The sequence below is a fragment of the Acanthochromis polyacanthus genome, chromosome 10 (genome assembly GCF_021347895.1).
Source record: "Acanthochromis polyacanthus isolate Apoly-LR-REF ecotype Palm Island chromosome 10, KAUST_Apoly_ChrSc, whole genome shotgun sequence".
Taxonomy (NCBI): domain Eukaryota; kingdom Metazoa; phylum Chordata; class Actinopteri; family Pomacentridae; genus Acanthochromis; species Acanthochromis polyacanthus.
In genome coordinates, this window is record NC_067122.1 from 37,145,226 (window position 1) to 37,163,718 (window position 18,493).

General features: G+C 38.1%; 1 protein-coding gene across 1 annotated transcript in view; it reads right to left on the reverse strand.

Annotated features, from left to right (window-relative positions):
• The window catches only part of il1rapl2 (interleukin 1 receptor accessory protein-like 2), a 592,872-nt gene that overhangs the window by 102,043 nt on the left and 472,336 nt on the right, over positions 1 to 18,493 (reverse strand). Inside the window, 1 exon segment of the mRNA XM_051954972.1 lies at positions 10,542 to 10,616. Coding sequence (XP_051810932.1) covers positions 10,542 to 10,616 — 75 coding nt within the window.

Consider the following 18,493-nt stretch of genomic DNA (forward strand, 5'->3'; position numbering starts at 1 on the left):
ATAATATAATAACCGCCTTTAGAAACAGAGTTACAAAGTGCTTTACTGCACAAATAAGAAAACAAAAGGAAGACCACTGAACAACAGAAGGCTGATCAGTCCAAACGGAAGAAAATGGAAAGACCAGAGAGGCAAAGTGAAAAACACAAAACAAAAACAAAACTGTTAAATTATCATGAAGGATTTAAAAGCAAATCAATACAACAACAGCTAAAACAATAAAGAACCAAAATGCCCTATCCCAGTATGGAAAAGGAACAAGTAGGATAGCAGCAAATGGAGGATTAATACCATGAAAACCAGGCTAAAAATAACAGAGAAAGCACTCAGAGAGCACAGTACTCCACCAAGGCTGCTCAGCCGCTGTATCATTTCCAACGGAAATGCAGATAAGTCTGCAAGATGATTGAAATCAGTGATCGTTAGTAGGCAGTGACCGTAGCGTTCACTTGTGCCATAGTTACGGTAACGCTGTGCCGCTATCTGGCAATGATACAGAAATCTTTAACAAATCTGTGGATCCAGACATAAGTCACATCACCGGCTAAATCTAATCAGTTGATCTTTGTATTATTCTGACCTTCCCTAAAACCTTCATCCAAATTGTGAGTCTGTTTAGAATAATATTGCTAACAGACAGACAGACAGACAAACGGACAGACAAATGATGCTGATCGTAAAATAACTCCACCACGTTCCTTTTGGAGTAATACAATATAATAACAGTAATAAATAGGGTAAAGAGAATGAACAGAACAAATAAATTGAAAAAATAAGAAAACAGATGATCAAAAACTAGTAGTAGTAAATAAATACAAAAATTAAGTAATAAATAAAATGTAAAAAAGACAAAAATGAGCAAATAAAGTTACTAAAGTTAGTGCTCTGATGGTAAAAATAGACAATAAAAATAATCAATGTCACATTAAAGCAAGTGAAAAAAAGGGTTTAATGGATGACTTTAAGAAAGCACTGATTCAGGCCGGTTGTTTCAAAGCTGAGGGACAATGATCGCAGCTGATTAGTCATTCTTCCATTTCAGTCTTGACTTTGGAAACGTGATGTGCTGTTTTGTCGGAAAACTTGACCAAATCGAGCCTTTAAATCATTTAATTTAGTCTAAATCACTGTTTCTGTGCCTTTTTAAAGGTTTCACAAAAAACAATTCATTGCACAAGTAGATTTTGTCAGAAGCTTCGTTCCCCTCAAGACAACCAGCAAACAAGCTCATATGTTAAGTAAGTTGTGGCCAGACTGACGAACTTTAATAGTGATCGATAAAATTGGTTCTAAAATGGACAGAGAGCCAGTGGAGTGAGCAGGACCAGGGTGATGTGATATCATCTGCTAAAACCAGCAAATGTGCAAATGTTAAACAGCTTTATATTTTAGTGTTGTAAATGAATTTCAACAACATGCTAATTTACTTTCTTGCAGAGAGTTGGTAAGAAGATTGATGTGAAGGTCCAGCAAGACGTTCAGAACTAAGACTGCAAAAAGTAGAAAGCAACAAGCCTGTCACTAATTAAAATAGCTTTTGTTTAATATGCACAAAGAAGCGAGTGTAAAATAACATGTCATGGTTTTACACAACGCTATGTGCAGACACTGGAGGCTGTGAGGTGACTTCTGGCAGTATCACGCGATGCCCCAAAAAGCCTCGCCGCCATATGCAATCATTGGAAAAGGAGAAGCTGTAAAACGGTGAATATATTTTCTGAAGGCCACAAACAAACCGTCACAAACTGCAAAGTGACTCTTTTTATCTTCTATTCGGTGCAGTTACATTTTGTGAAAGTCCAGAAGAGCTGCAACAGTCGGATTATTTCATCTCATTCATGGGTGCTGAGAGGCAGCAGGACGTTCAGTCGATGGAAGTCACTATATGTTTGCGTGAAACCAGCTCAAAAATGAGGCAGTATAAGAGATTAATGTGCTCAAACTATTTCTTGTGACAGTGATATCGCCAAACAACCAGCAGAGGCTCAAGGAAGAACACTAGTTCTTATAGGAAGTGCAGAGATCACCACCGGCCGTTAGGGGCCTCTGGTTATGCCAGGTCAGGTGGTATTGAGAGAATAAGAACCCGCTGTTGGCGGGATTATCGCTCATTCATTGTTGTTCTGGATGTTACCCATGTTATGCTGGAGTGGATGTACTGAGCTGTTCTGCCCGTTACATGTAAGTGACTCTCTATTATCCCTGTTATGAGGAAAGTGAAGGCTTTAGCTTACGTTCTGCCTCTGTATCGTTTAGGGTTTCTTCATCGTTGTCATTAAAACATCTGTCTGACATCGAGAAGCGTGTTTCTTCAGGAAGTGATCTTCATTTATGGTTCTTGAGGGCAAAGGCAGGAAAGTTCCTCGGTTCCAAAACAGCCTCCTCATGTCTGTGCATGGAAAAGCTGAAATAACTGCATGTATACTTATATTCTAGCTCTTATTTTGCAGAATTGCACATAAAATCTGCTACAAGTGAACTTCTTTCTTCTAGCGTGGCTCCTTTATGCAAAGTTTCTAGATTTTTCTATTCATTGCTCACAATTTAAAAGAATCTTTGACTTTTAAAAAAAAAAAAAATCCTCCTGCAAACAAATCTCCAGTTTCATTCAGTAACAACTCCACAAATTGTAAGGTCAACAATCTTGGGCTCTGTGGATAAGAGACACTTGAGAGAATTCTGAAACACAAAAGAGTCCTTATCCCAATCAGCAGACACGAGTGAGACTTCCATCCATCCATCCATCCATCCATCCTCTATACACCGCTTAATCCTCATTAGGGTTGGGGGGGCTGGAGTCTATCCAGCTGACTAATGGTAAAGGCAGGGGACACTCTGGACAGGTCACCAGTCTGTCACACAACTAAACAAAGAGAAAAACAATCACTGAGTGAGATTTGAAAAACTAAATTTTTACTTCTTTAGGGAGGAACTAACAGCTTCTGATAACAACTAGTCAGAGACAATTATGTTATTGGAGCAGTTCAAAAAATTCTCAACTGCAATTCAGTAAATCTCGATGTGTAACTTGTTTGGACTTTACAGAAACCTAAAAGCCTTGGCCTTGAATGCATACATGCCTGTACAGGTGGAAAAATCTCAAGCTTGACAGGCCTGTAGTGTTGGATAAAGTTGTTAAAATACGATTGTACAGAGGAAGACAAAGAAGAAAAGCAACTAGAAAGAAACAAGAGTTGATTTAGGAAGAAAGGTAACAAGAAAAGAAGGACACTCAAGGACAAACAGACTCACCTAAAGGAAACTTAGGACTGGAAGAAAACAAAGCCTTAGAATCACATGTATGTCAGTGTTTGCTAAATGTGACTGAACATTTGTTTTTCTTACAGAAAACATGTTTTGAGTGCAGCCACAGGTCATTTTAAACTGGTAAGCTGGCAACGAATAGCCTAGCCGCACTAGACAACCCACAGCAACGAATTTAATTCTCTGCCAGGGTGGGTCTAGTTACCCTCCATAAGGCTCGAGGCTGGATTCTCCTAAAACTGGCCGGACCAATCACCATGAAGTGTAGAGTCAGAAGGCGGACGTAACGAAGTGACGACAGAGGCGTGACGATTCTGACAGAAACAACCGGCGCACAATAAACAGTTATCTTTCGACTCGGCTTTGGCCACAGCCCTTAAAGATTTGAAGCTAAAATTCAAATTGAAAGATAAACAAAGGACGGCACTGAAGTGTTTCATTGAGAAGAAAGACGTATTTGGACTTATGCCGACGGGATATGGCAAATCCTTAATATACCAGTTGGCTCCGCTGGTTGGGAAGCTAATGGGACTTAGCCACAATCCGCCAGTGCTCTCGGAACTACGTCAGCCTATTCATTGCGTTGATTGGTTGTATACCTACCCAATTGCTGCAGAGGGATTTGAAAGACAACCTTTTAGCCCGCCTCCTTCCCTGTCGAGCTTCCCTAGACCCTTGTGCTGTCAGAAACATGGGTGTAGCATGGCTAGGCTAGGCAACGAAGAGATAAATGCATAAGTATGAAATGTAGATGCAGGTTCTGAAACTCTTCCATTAGAACTCACTGCTTGCTAAGTAGAACTGTAAGCACCAGATACCCACAGTGATTGTTTTCTTGCAATATTAAACAAGGGAGGCTTGCTGCAAAGTAATGAATGTCTTCTTAATATTAGTGTAAATGTTTGTCATTGCATGGAAGCACCATTTACAGTTTATAAAAGTTAGCTTTGCTTGGTAACTAGCCAACAATGTTTTCTTTCAGCCATAAATTTGTGTTTGATGTAATGTTTTCACCTTATTTGTGATCTTTTGAGTGGTGTTATTGGAATATTTTCTTGAGCTGATATCACTGCTGCTGAAGAAACATAGAGATTCCTTCAGAGTCTACAGAGTCAATATTAAGGTAAAACAGCCTCTAATATCATCCCCTATATCCACTCCAATGTTCATTTGTGGTTGTCTTTACTGATAAATTGTGTTCTGTGCAAATTTGCTGCCTCTGTGGTGTAAGTATGTTGGCTATATTCAGTTCAAAACAAATCAAGTTTGTTTGTGTCACACATTTCAAAACAGACAGAGTTTATCAAAGAGTTGCACATGTTAACAGCCAGTCAGCAACACAAATAACTGCGAAAAGCAATCGATTTATAGAGGAACAAGGGAAAAATAAATAAGAAATAAATAAACAAAATTTGTACAAGATCATAAAGCAAGGCAAAACATGCTATAAGATGAAAGTTTAAGGTAAAATAAATCAAATATTAAAAATTCAGACCATTATTAATAACCAAAAACCAGGCCAATATATATCTGAGGGACTTCTGAAGTCCATGGGATATATCTTCATATATTTTGATTAAAAGTAAAAAAATAATGCTTTTATGTTCATAATGAGCACGTCTTTACAAATTCCATCATTATTTATTATGGAAACAATCACTTATTAATAAAAAATGATTGGAAATCACTACAATGTCAACTAAATAACCATTTTAATTTAACAACAACCACCTTCTAATTAGCTAAACAATAATAAAATGAGCTTATTCAACAATAGTTTTGATTGTGTTCTTTTTATTAATTTGAGATAATCATAGATATTTCTTTTTTTGGCAATATATCAGATTTTATACGGAAAATAACAACTTGTATCTGTGTCCCAGGAATCATTTTCCACTCAGTTCCCCATTACAAAAACAGCTCTGAAGGAAGTGTGTTAATTCCAGATCACATGACCTGCTCCACATGATGTCATTTCCTCCTGAAAAAAGACTGGCAAGACTCCAAGGCTTTCTGAGTTATTTAATATAAAGTAGTGTGTGAGTCAGGTGTGGATTTATCTACAATATCTTTATAAATCACTTTCAATTTCAAGTTTACTCAATTGTATAAATACTATTTAGAAGAATCTTTCTGTAAAAATGTCATGTGGTGTTTGGTTACAGGCGGCCATGTTGATTTAGGCCTGAAAACAGCAAAATGTCAACTATGTTACAAAATGTCAACTATAATACCTGTCAAAGTCCTGCAATTATATATTAACCCATCCAATGAAAATGTGTACATCTTTTGTTTCTTTTCTTGAAAATGTCATGTAGGAGGAACTTTTTATTGTAAGAAGAAGGTTGTTCCAAAGCTTTGGAGCAGCTGCTGCAAAGACTTGATGATGCAGCAGTTAACAGCGACTGTTCGAGGGATATTATTTGTCACTTTCAATACTTTGCAATTGTTAATTCTTCAATAACTGAATAAAACTTTACCATATTTGAAATTTACACAGTTTTCAAGCAAACCAAGAGTTTAGCTGTTAATTCATTTGTCCATCTCTGTTCTGTGTGCCTCTATGTCTGTGTGTGTGCTTATTAAGTTATGAGCAGTGTGTGTTTTGGGGCCATAAACTAAATCTGGTTTAACCCCACCAAAATCCCTGTCCCATCAAACACTGGATGATTCTTTTAGCTGCAGGAAAGATGGATAGATCGGTGACGGGAACTTTTGACAATCGAGCAATTAGCTGAGCTTCGCTGACTTTAAATATGACTGACATTTAGGTCTGAGCTGAATTACTGAAGGTAAATGATGAACCTTCACACTGTGTGGAGCTCATGATGAATGGAAGCAACATTTGACGTGACCACTTATTAAAATGAAACTGCGTTTAATTAATTAAGTCGTATCACAGTTTGTCCTCCTGCTTTAGTTTCTGTGCATTTTCACCACACTGGGCTCTCATTAATTCTCACTCTCTATTGTACATTTATCAGGTTGCTTTGTCAGTTCTATTCTTCTTACTTTATCCTCAGAAAAATAATGGAAGCTTTTTTATTTTTTAAAACTAATTACTCAGTTAACTATTCTTTGATTTTTCACTTTTTTACTTCTCCACTTCACGTGTTTCTGATTAATCACAGAGTGTGAAAATTAAGTAAATTAATGTAATAAGAAAAAAGATTACTAAAAATTTGAACTCTAAATGTGTTCATGAAAGCAGAAAGGATAATATATTTCTTGTACTCCACCTTCAGCACCAAAACTAATTTTATTGCTGAGTTGAAAACACAGTAAAAATTCCAATAAATGTATGTGACATTTAGATGATGTATTTCCATGTCCAACCATTTTATTCCACACCTACACAACCCAGATGTGCTCAGCGTTGAAGAATGAATTCACCAGGATAAGCACCATTACCCTCTCTGATTTTAATTTGTTTAAAATTTTCTTTATATCATGAATCAATCTTTAATTATGAGCTCTTTTTGTGCGCTTATTGCCTGCAGACCACGTCCGTATAATAACAGAGAGTGTAATGAATTGTGTTCATAACCCAAAGCATTATGGAAGGATTAGAAAAAAACTCAATAAAACAAATGAGGACTGAAGGGGAAAAGAAAGTACAGACGGTTAACAGAGAACGAAAGAGCATGAAAAGGAAGAAAAAGGTGAAAGGAGGAAGAGTGCAGCAGAGAGGAGGAGAGGAAGAAAATGCACAACATAACTGTGGTTGCTGATGTAAATCTCCCCCAGGTTAGAACAAGATGATAATTAAAAATGCACCGCGGGGTCACACTGTGGCTCTGTGAGTGTGTGTGTGTGTGTGTCTACGTGTGTGTGTCTTACTGTGCGGTCTGTAAGTGTGTGTTTGTGTGCGCTGGGGGTGAGATTGCGGTGCCCATTAAAAGGTGTCCCTGCTGCAATCAGTGTACAGAGGCCTGAGGGCCTATTTGTTACTACATCAATCTGGAGTTAATGGAAACACACAAACACACACACATCCAAACACATCTCTGCCTACAGCGCTGACACTGTCAGAGAGACCGTTGAACAGCAGGACACACACATGCATGCACACACTTATGCACTTAAACACACACACACACACACAGCTGGTAAGAAAGGTAGGCCAAGCTCAGAACACAACACACACTGTTTAGTACACAAGAAAATCCTAATGAGGTCTTTTTCACGGTTAATTCTTTTCTCCTTCATAGATGTCTTCATCCAGTCACTCTCTGAGCAGCTTATAGGTTTTTGTTCACATAAGAGAAGTCTGATTTCCTCTTGCCTTAATGGCAAAGGCGCTAAAATGAGATTTCTGAGGCTGATGTGCAGCAGTTTGCCGATCCAAACAACCTTTAATCTCAATCTGGAAAGCATCCAGTAAAGATGAATCAAAGGGAAAAGACTCAATTTGAAGCTGTCATAGTTTTGACTGTCTTCGAGGCCTCATCAGTAGATAAGGCAGCGCTGCAGTGAGGCCTGTGTGGGCTCCGCAAATGTTTGAGCACAAAGTAAATTGAATTGAGAACATATCTGCTCATAAGTCATTGTTAATCTCTGACTGGAGGAGATAAAGGAACAAAAACGCAGCAGGACTGGAACGGGTAGAGTTGTTCTGACAGAGAGCAGGAGGCCTGCACAACGCTCACTGATCCACCATCTTTCAATTATCTGACCCAAGACACTGAACCCCCACCAGCACTAGGGCTGCTCTTTTGGGGCCAAACCTGACCTCTGATGTCCTACAGATGGAAGTAATGACCCGTCATTGTTTGGTAAAGTGTCTCTTTCCTGAGCTTTAAGAAACAACAGTGATTTTGGTGAAGTGGCCACAGTCAGAACCATTAATCAGGTGACAACAACTGATCCAAAAGGGGGTTTCCAATCACAGACTGTATCGAAAAGATGGATGTAGTGTCACCTACTGTTTTGTGGACTACTGTTGTGAAGCCTTGAGTTTGTCAATTGGCCATGATCCATCTTGGTCTTGAAATATTGAACCTTGAATTCAGACATAACAAAAGAACGAAGGATTTGACAGAAAACTTCAAGAACACAATGCATGGTGACATGTTTTATCATCTGTTTTACTCTAAAATTGATCACAATTTACATAGTAAACACCATGCTGCTTTAAAAAAAGTCTTCAAATGAGCGACTGAAACCATAAGCTTGTTATGAAAATGTTTGCTGAAGTAACAAATGAAGTGAAAAGAAGGCTTATTTTGTCATAAACTTCTTTACAATTGAAGTTCTCTTGGCAACCAGAGATGTTTCCCCCTGCTGGCTGTTAGAAAGAATACAGGTTTAAGGCTTTTCCATGTTGGTTTCACTTTTTCAATCTGGAGGATACATCCATCTTTTGTGTACAATCAATGTTTAGAATACACAACTATTGCAAAACAATAGGAAAGAAAGTTAGGCTACACAGTCTGGTCTGTTGGTCCAGTATCATGAGGTCTTAGATTAATATTGGACACTTCTACACCTCATGATTTATGGCAAAAGCCAGACTTCAGTGCCAACGTAGAAAGTACTGTGCCCTTTATGTAGGGAGGTGGAAAGAAAATGTGGAAGTCAAGGTGATGGATAGGGCAGCTGAGACAGGCGCTTCCATTACAGACCTGCAAATAATGTTTGTCTTTTCATTGACCTCAACCACAATCTTTGCCTTTATTTGGACCAGTTAAAATACACACGTTCATAAACGCAAGAGTCATCTGCTATCAAACCCAAACACCTGAAGAACATCTGAGTATGAGGCAGATTGGGAGCCCTTACTGGAATAATACAACCATATAAAAGAAATATCTTCTATTATAATGCACAGCAGTTATACATACAATGATTGATATAGTGTGTGTAGTTACATATCAGAAGTGAAGAGCAGTTTCATCACAAAGGATATTGGAGGGGAAACGTAAAAGAGGAACAGCCAAGAACACACAACACCTCAAACATAGACCAATATTGGGAAACTGGCAGGGGAAACACCTTCATGACTGACATGTGTGCCAGCTGTGATTCTGGTATTACCACACAAATATAGGTGGAGTCTGGGATTTTTGAAGAGATACTGTCAACATGAAGACAGTCCACTCCACCTTTATGTTCATGTTACCTCATATACACTACTATTCAAAAGTTTGCGATCATATAGAAATGTCCTTATTTTATAAAGAAAGACGTTTTCTTCAATGAAGATAACATTAAATGAATCAGAAATACAGTCTAGACATTGTTAATGTGGTAAATGACTGATTTGTAATGGAATATCTCCATAGGGGTACAGAGAAACATTTCCAGCAACCATCACTCCTGTGTTCTAATGCTACATTGTGTTAGCTAATGGTGTTGAAAGGCTCATTGATGATTAGAAAACCCTTGTGCAGTTATGTTAGCACATGAATAAAAGTGTGAGTTTTCATGGAAAACATGAAATTGTCTGGATGACCACAAACTTTTCAGTGGTAGTGTAGATCTAACATTTTCTGTTCAAAGCACTTGGAAGCAAACACTAAGTTTAATTTCTTCAAAACAGAACAATCTCTTGCCAAGAGACAATAGCCAGTTGCCACAAACAGAGGAGAACCTGGAGAGTTAGCATGTACACTGAAGCCATCAATTTTCAATAATCCGTTAAAGGAAAGCAGAGAAAAGAGCTTCACCCCTGGGATTGTCATGGACAGGAAATCAGTCGCCAATAATTGGAGCTGTCCGTGTACATTAAGGAGTTTTGCCTACATAGAGTCAGTAAGAACTGCCTCAAAAATACAAAGAAAGTCTGACAAGACCACAAGTTTGAATGTTGATACATCATTAGCAAGCAGAGGCACACATTTAGCAAAACCATCTCCACTACACACAGCCAAAGTCTGTGTGACAGTGAGTAAACAAATGTAAATCAGGTGGTTGCACAGAGACATGGTGGACCTTTCAGCTCACACTTGTGTCACAAAATAAAAGAAAAAAAGTGCTTTTAAATTCTTTAATCACTGCATTGTTGCACAATGAACTATGACTCATGGTGCAGGTTTCTACTGCGGGGACTTCCTGAGAGTAAAAGTTCATTTATGCCTGAAGGTCACATTGCAGTGGCACTGATCACATCTGTTGTGACAACCAAAGTGTCCCAATTGGACATGCTGTTCTATGAAGGAGCAGCAGCACAGTGAGCACTTTGCACCGCAGATGAAGACACAAATCTACAGTAAAACTGACGACCTCTGAACACTTTAAAGTAAAAAAAGAAAACACAGAGAGAAGTTGTTCCTTACCAGGCGTGATCTCTATCACTGTGTCCTGTCTCTCTGGGGGGAAAAGGACCTTTGGAGGCTGAGTGGTCTGGAGGGCTGAAGAGGAAAAGACAAGATGAAGGTTGATTATTAGCTTCAAAATAACACGCTTTGGTTCGGTGCTCCATCATGCATATAACACAATAATTCTTACACAGAAGAAGCGACAGAAAAATCAATTTACTTCTCAATTTGTGCAGATTTCCTGTAAATGTTAAACAAATAACAAACAGTGTATGTATGACTGGCTTTAGTAGATTCCTGAAAGCAACACTGAGTGCTTTTGTGGAAAAACGTGCTCATAGATACCTGAAAACCCCAGTTGCAGTGTGTCTGCAGAGCTCCACAGTACACTATTTTGTTAGGAGTCGCCAGGAGGGACAGCTGACCTTTGCCATATCAATTGATCAGTGGCCCGCAGCATCGCAAAGCCAAATATAAAGAGACTGGACCTCATCAACTGTCACATCCACTAGATGCCACAGAAGCAGCTCCGACTACAACTTGTCTCACCTAATGATTTCTTCTTGTCACTGTGCAGACAAACCCATTGACTTGCTGACTTTATACTCTGATGACCAGCAACACTGTGATTCCACCTGATGCACCTTTCAATTTCACCTCACTGGACTCCGAACACCGGAGTTCTCTGCTGTCCAACACCTTTTCACTCTCCACCTCCCTGTGTCTGACAGTCCTCTGATGTCTTTCAGTATTCACATTTGTCTCTGACCTATAACACATGCAATTTGTTCTGTGTCAGAGGTTTATTTCTAAATTCAAAGCTTGCATGCACAATTATTAGGCAAACAGTACTACTCAGAATTAATTCTATTACGAAATAAACACAATCTATAATGCCACTAAATTTCAAACCTGAACTTTTACAACGGAAATGGGGAGTTTTGACTACTATTAATGTGTAAAACTATTGGGAAACTAAATTATAACATTATAACAACAGATTTTTTGCAACTGATCTTGTTTATTCTCCATTTTTATAATGAGGATAACAAATAAATTACACAAAATAACACTTTTGGCCTTCAGTCACCAAAATATAAACTGAGATTGTCTTTTTTTTTGGTTTTGTCACTGTTAATCTCAAATTATTTGGTAATTTTTTAGTTTTTTCTTGTTTAGCCAAGCAGTGGAGACCTTGGACGCATATGATGGAGCACAATCCTGCATTAACACCTTAAAAGACTCTTGAATGCTGCAGAGTTCCTCCTGTACCACCATTTGTAGACAGTATCTTCAGGAAACTGGTAGTAAGTTTGAGAGCTTCAGTCCAACCTGTAAAGATCCAGCTACCTTTAAAAGCTTTTAAAATCTTGTCTTTTCGTGTTTCTTGGCCTGATTTCAACACCTAAAAGTGAATCCAATTCAGTCGTGGTCATGTGTCAGCGTCTTTATCTTTCTCTGAACACCTAACACTCTGTGCATATGGGTAGCTCTGATAGGCTGTGGATCTAGAATATGGTATCATATGCTGGGAAGCCTTGGGTTCTAGCATTCATGTGGGTGTAACTTTAATAAGTGGCCCCTCTCTAAACATTGTTCCATTGAGTCTCCAACATAGATGGCCCCTTGTCAGCAGGACAACATCATGCCACAAAAACTACTCTGCATCATCTCAAGAGAGTCCAAAGCATCATGATTCAACTCCCTAGATGCAATATCTAATAAGCATCCTGGAAGACCGTTTGATTCATGGAGACCCCCACAACCCACCCATACCAAATGATCCACTACCAAATGAATTCAAACATCACAGGTCACCTTCTGCGTTCACCTGTCCATGACCCAGGTCAGGGCTGCTATGGTGATAAGAGACAGACCTACACAATATTAGCCAGGCTGCTGGTTTAAGTGCTCTGATAAATATGTGCATGATCTGACAAAAAGGAGTCACTGTTCCCCCAATGTTTGCTCTTCAAATAACGGTTCACTTGTAATCAGATTTTCTGTTCCTATCAGACATTAAGAACCAGAACACCGACAACAAAACTGCATGTACATGTCAGGAGGAAATGATTCTTCCACCCCTTCAACTGTTTAATAACTCTGGCTTCTTATGAAACTTCAGTTTCCCGTCGGAATAAATGCACTGGCTTTTTCAATGTGACAAGAAAATTCTACAAGGTTTTGTTTTTTCTTTCCTTTTCTTCTGTCTTCTTCTTTAAACATATTAACTCCAGCCTTTTTCCCCCCAATAGCCCCGTCAATCCCTCTATCATTCCAACTTTTATCTGTTTGTCTGACAAGACTGATAGTTTCATTTGCATCCTGAAGGTTCTGCAGTGCCCTTTTAAGATTAATGAGACAACCCTTCACCTCGAACTACGACTGTCCCGTTCTGTCCTCTATTCCTTTACCTCCTCCTTTCCTGCTTTGGCACTACTTTATCATCATTTTGCTCCATAAGGAAAAAGAGTTAGTTTAGTTCAGGTTTACTATGTTGAAGTTCAGCTCACGATAGAACATATTGCAAAGCCAGTGTGACCATTGCTGGGTTCACACAGGTGTATTATCTGCAACTGACTGGTGTTTTGGTGACTCATCGTGAACTTGGCTGCGTCAAAGTGAGAAGGGGGCACAGTAGGAGTTGTGTCATAGTGATTAAGTGGTGCTGCAGTGCGTCTCTCCTACATGCATCCATGTCTTTATCAACAGACACACCTGAAAAAAAATCATTCGCCAAAGTCTGCAATAAGTTTGTGAGATAAAGTGTCTTGTTTTCTGATACAATGTTCGTATTATCATTGTAAACAACATTAAATTCTACCATTTGGACAACTTTTCCATCTGTCCTGTGGTTAGACATTGTCCTACTGGCAATAAAATGACAAAAAATCTGTCACAGTGCTGGAAGCGTCAGCACCATATGTCATTATTTAACAACAGCCAGCTTTCTGTGGATGCAGGGAAATTGTGTATGTTAGTGCTTGGGGTCTGTGTTAACCTGAATTAAAATCTGAATATCAATAGGTGTGCAGCAAATAGAAGATAATGATGGGGTTGCTGTTTGTTTCTAGCACTCAGCTTCATAGAGACACAGTTTTGAGATCGCTGAACTTTTCATAATGATTGCTTGTGTTGGAAATTACAGGACGCTTTTGATGTGGAAAGTGTGTTTGTGTCTGTGTCTGCATGTGTGCAGGAAAAGTGCCAATAAGTTAGCGGAAGAAAGAAGTGATTCGCTCACTTACAGCGTCTGATTTCAGGAACCAAAAGTACTTTTTGACTTTGTGTTTCTCCTACATCTGAGGAATCATGACTATTATGCAAAGCTTGACTGAGACAAATGCTTGGCATGCAGTACAACAACACAGGGATTTTGCAGTCCATTCTAATGTTTTGTAATTGTGTGATGTTTGAGTTGATGCTGAAATGGAGATGTGCAAAGATAGAAAGGGAGATTGAAAATGCCTAAAAAGTAGAACTCCTGGGTCTGTTGAGAGCTTCATTTTCTGCTTTGGAGAATGGAAAATAAAGTAAAAGTGAAATCATTGTTTGGTTCTGGGCAAATAGCAGACATTTGGTTTAGCAAAACTGAAAACAGAATCTGCTGGAAATGAGATTGATTAAAACAGAACCGTGGGCTAGAAAAAAAACTGATACAAACAGACTAAGTAGTTCTCTGTATCACAATAGGCACATACTGCTTCAGATCACATGCAAAAATTTGATCTGCTATTAATTCTATCATATTTTAGGATTTCTTTCTTATGGACTTACTGACAATGCTAATTGATTAAACTCAAAAAGGACAACAATTGTAATTTTCTGTTCTCTCAATGTCCATATTGAGTAGAAGTCTTCTCCCTAACACCAACAACATCCACTGTTCTATTTCCTGCATGCTCATAGAACAGTAGTTATCTCCACTAACTACTATTTGTTGCTGTTATGGTGCATTCAAAGCTATCAGATGCTGTTTTATGGCACTTATCCAAGTTGTTTTCTCCTGACTAGATCCTTGCTTGTGTTGGATTTACTCCCAGATGTACATTGGTTTGGATAAAATTCCTACACCGCAATGGAAACAGAAAGACAAAGAGCCAATTACAGGTCCATTCCAATGCCAGGGATATTACAGTACTGTTACAAACCAAACTGTAATACTAGCAACAACGCTGGCTTGTAAACTAGGCAATTCTCAAGCCATTACAAATTTCTACAGCATATACAGGGACATTTAGGATCTCAAGTATTACGATCTAAAACCTTAAACAAAGGTAAAACTTTCATGTTGGTGATTGCAGCTAGAAAACACCCATTGCTCAAGTATTAGTCTGTATTCTACATTCACTTTCATAGCCACATGTTGCTGTAGCCTCCAACAAACCATCTGTGTCAAATAATAAATGTGTGTGATTACAGAGAATCACACTGCGGCTGTCTTTGCTGCTTCAGCTGCACTTTGGGTTTCAAATAAGATCTGACCTTTTCCAGTTATGTAGTTCATTGCGGACCAGCACATCGGGTCAGCAATAATCACCAGACAGACCTCAAAGTTTGTTTTAGTGCTTATCTCCTTCTGCAATCAGTACTGCCGATGTAAATCTGGCATTTTGGTGAACTTAAAGGTACCTCTGAGTGTGGGTGAAAGCACATGATCAGATGTGAGCGAATGTGAGCAGCAGAAAGTTCAGACCACTGAAAGTCAGTTGAGAAACTTTTCTGTGATTTTTAAAAAAAACTTTGACACTATCTGAATCATTCTGATCTGATAATTTCAGCTCACCCGGTGCTTTAAAGTAGATTCAAACAAACACCGTCTCATTGCCGTCTTTATCTCCACAGCTGGAACAAATGTGTCAAACCAAATGTGACCTTTTAGTTCATTTGGAAATCTCAAGACAGCGAAGAGTCACGACCAAAGAAACTTTAACACCAGAGGACATCTGTTAACATTTAAAACAACATTCACAATTATGCTGCCATATTCTCAGCATGATGTTAATTATTCCTGCTGCCTGACCTATAATGTTTTGTGCCACAAATGGAACGACCTCAGCCTTTCAGGGATCACTTCATTCTGACCTTTTGATGCTTTCCGTCCAGAGAAATGCTTTCTGCTTCATCTGACCCCTGACACGTTGGACGTTTTATTTTGTCACAGACACAGAGTTTGCAAATCTTTCATTTGAGAGACATTTTGTATAAAGTGTGAACTCATTAGAGCTGTCACAGAAAGCTGTGCACTCAGGCTGGAGAGATGTGAGCGCTGTGGCTCTGTATTTGTTGATTAGTATGCTAGAGAAGGAAAAACAGGGGTCAGGTCTGGTTCACGGTAAAAAAAAAAACTGAGAAAGAAAACAAAAACTGTACCAATCAAGAGTAGTTGAAAAGTTCCCTGTGGAGTTTTCTTCTAAATACAAAGTGGTTTTTTTTAAACATTCAGTGCTTCTCACAAAATAAAGCTCAGAGGTATAATGAATGTGCTGAATTAATTCCGCACCTCATAAAATATTTGCAAAGCTGATGATTTTGGAGAAAAAATATTCCATTGTTTAGTAATGTTTGCTTGTTCACCAGTCTGTATTTTGCTGGTGTTTCTGTCAGTCAGTGGAATAGGATAGAAATGGTGGAGAATGTATTGGCTATAGACTTTTACATGTGCATAAGCGACCCTGAAAACACCTTTATTTAAAAAAAAAAGAGCCACTACAGTTAAGATGTGTTTTACAGTAAAAAAAAAAAAAATTAATTAAATAAATCTGAGTTCTGTATGACTGCAGAGGACAAAACCGACAACTTTGACAACATACATGACATTTTATCATGCTGATGACTCTCTCTAAACTCTTCCAAAGTCCTCTCATGACCTGTATTATTAATTCATTCATCGTACTTTTTGTAATGTGCTTTTATTGTAACCTATTGTCCTCCATTTCACTGTTCTTTTTTTCATTTTTTTCTAGGGACTGCAGATGTTAATAAACATTGCTGCTATAATCTGTCATATTTATGTCTACTGCTGTCTAAATAGATGTTCATTAATGTGCACTGTCAATATTAAATAAAGAAACAAGAAAAGGACTCAGAGAGTGCAGGACTCAACCAAAGGCTGCTCAGTCATTGAAATGTTGACAAAAGTCATGGCTACAGCTTGAAGCACTACTAGTGGTCAGTACCTCCTCATAGCACCTCTAAAGCAACACAATGCAACTTTTAAAAGAAGCGATAACATATCATTTCACCTACAAATAAAGAAAAACTAGTTTAAATAGCAATAAATGTATCCTTCTTCGATTTGGCAGAATCATAGGTTTCATCTTGTGTGGTCAGTAGCTTATGTGGCTAATAGAGATTCAAAGAAAATCAGTCTTTGTACATTTAAATGGATTAATATTGGCTGAAATAAAACTGATCAAACCAGATCTTTATTTTACTGAACTTTACTGTCCATCTCAGTCTACTCGATGAAGCATTTCAGAGTTGATGAGAGTGAGAAAGACAGAATTACAGTGTGTGAAAGAGAGAAATTATTTGTCACATGGGTGGCTGAATCTGTTCTCACATGCAGGTCGAGTAAAATGTTCTAAATCAATTTGCTAACCATATCTGCTTTTTAAATTCTTTCTCTTTATCACCAAACACAATCAGTGGACAGAATATTCAGGAAGCAGCTTCTCATTTCATCACTGTTTGAACCAACAAACATTACTGGTGTTACTTCCAATCAGCTGTCACTAATTAAAGGTAATTTCATGAGTAACTTCACAACGAGCCAAAATAAAACCTGGCTGTTGTTGGGTTTGTTGCTTTCTGCAGTCTGTACTCTGCCAGAAAAGATTTATGAGGCAAAAAGTAGCATCAGTTCATACCACAGCAGTCTCACACACATAGTAATTGAATTTTATCAGCCTAATAGTGTTGGATCTTCAGTGTTTTGATCAAGTAGCCTGTGAAAAACAAGATGTGTTGTATTTAATAGACTGGAGCTGTTGTTTTTGTGTATCAGATTCAAGTTAAACAACATTTGGGAAAAAAAAAAAAAGTCTTTGATTGGACTCAGAACTGGATTCACCCAAAATGTAAAGACATGAGTAAGTCCAGTTTGCTGATTGCTCATGTTAAGATGCTGTCAAAAGCTCCAAAAAGATCAGGATTTTATCATTTACCTTTAAATAGCTTCGACAGTTTATTCTCTAGTGTCAACACTTTATTTTTATGTGCAAAACCAGTGTGATCCTTATATATAAAAATAGTGAAATATATTCAATGTTGCCAGCAGCTTTTTGTATTTAAACAATTTTAATCTGCTCAAATCAAATGGAAGTTATTGTTACTTCTATGCATCAGTGCATTTTTAAATTATTTCTATTAGATTGTGTCTCCCAGGTTAAAGTTGATCACATTTACTATTTAGCGCCTATGATAATTGAAGGCTTACTGTAGAGTAAACATGAATGCACTTATACTCAAATTATACACTCATATGCACTTATTATGCAGTCGTAACTCATGCATTTGTTTAATGAGGTCAAAGTTACTGGTGCATTAATGTTCACACTGTTCAGCAATAAGATTGAAACCACCGCCAGGTCAAGTGACTAACACTGAGGATCTTGTTCAATAAAATGTTCTCTTGAGAACCCTTGAGTCCACCTACCACCCAACGAAACACTGTTGCAGATGAAGACCCTGACATCCAACAGAAACTATTGAGGAACAGCTTGAGGAGCACGACCAGGAGCTCAAGATATTTATCCAGACCTCCAGATGGTAAAATATGACTTGGTATTACAATATCAGGCAGATGGATTTAATGTTATGGCTGATTGGTGTATATATGGACATAGTATTGTCTCATATATGATATGATATATGATATTTATTATATTATACAAGCAAACTATACATGCTTATAGGTGGATCTTATTTTGCCAACTGTCTACAGCTGCTACCATTTGAAATGAAGA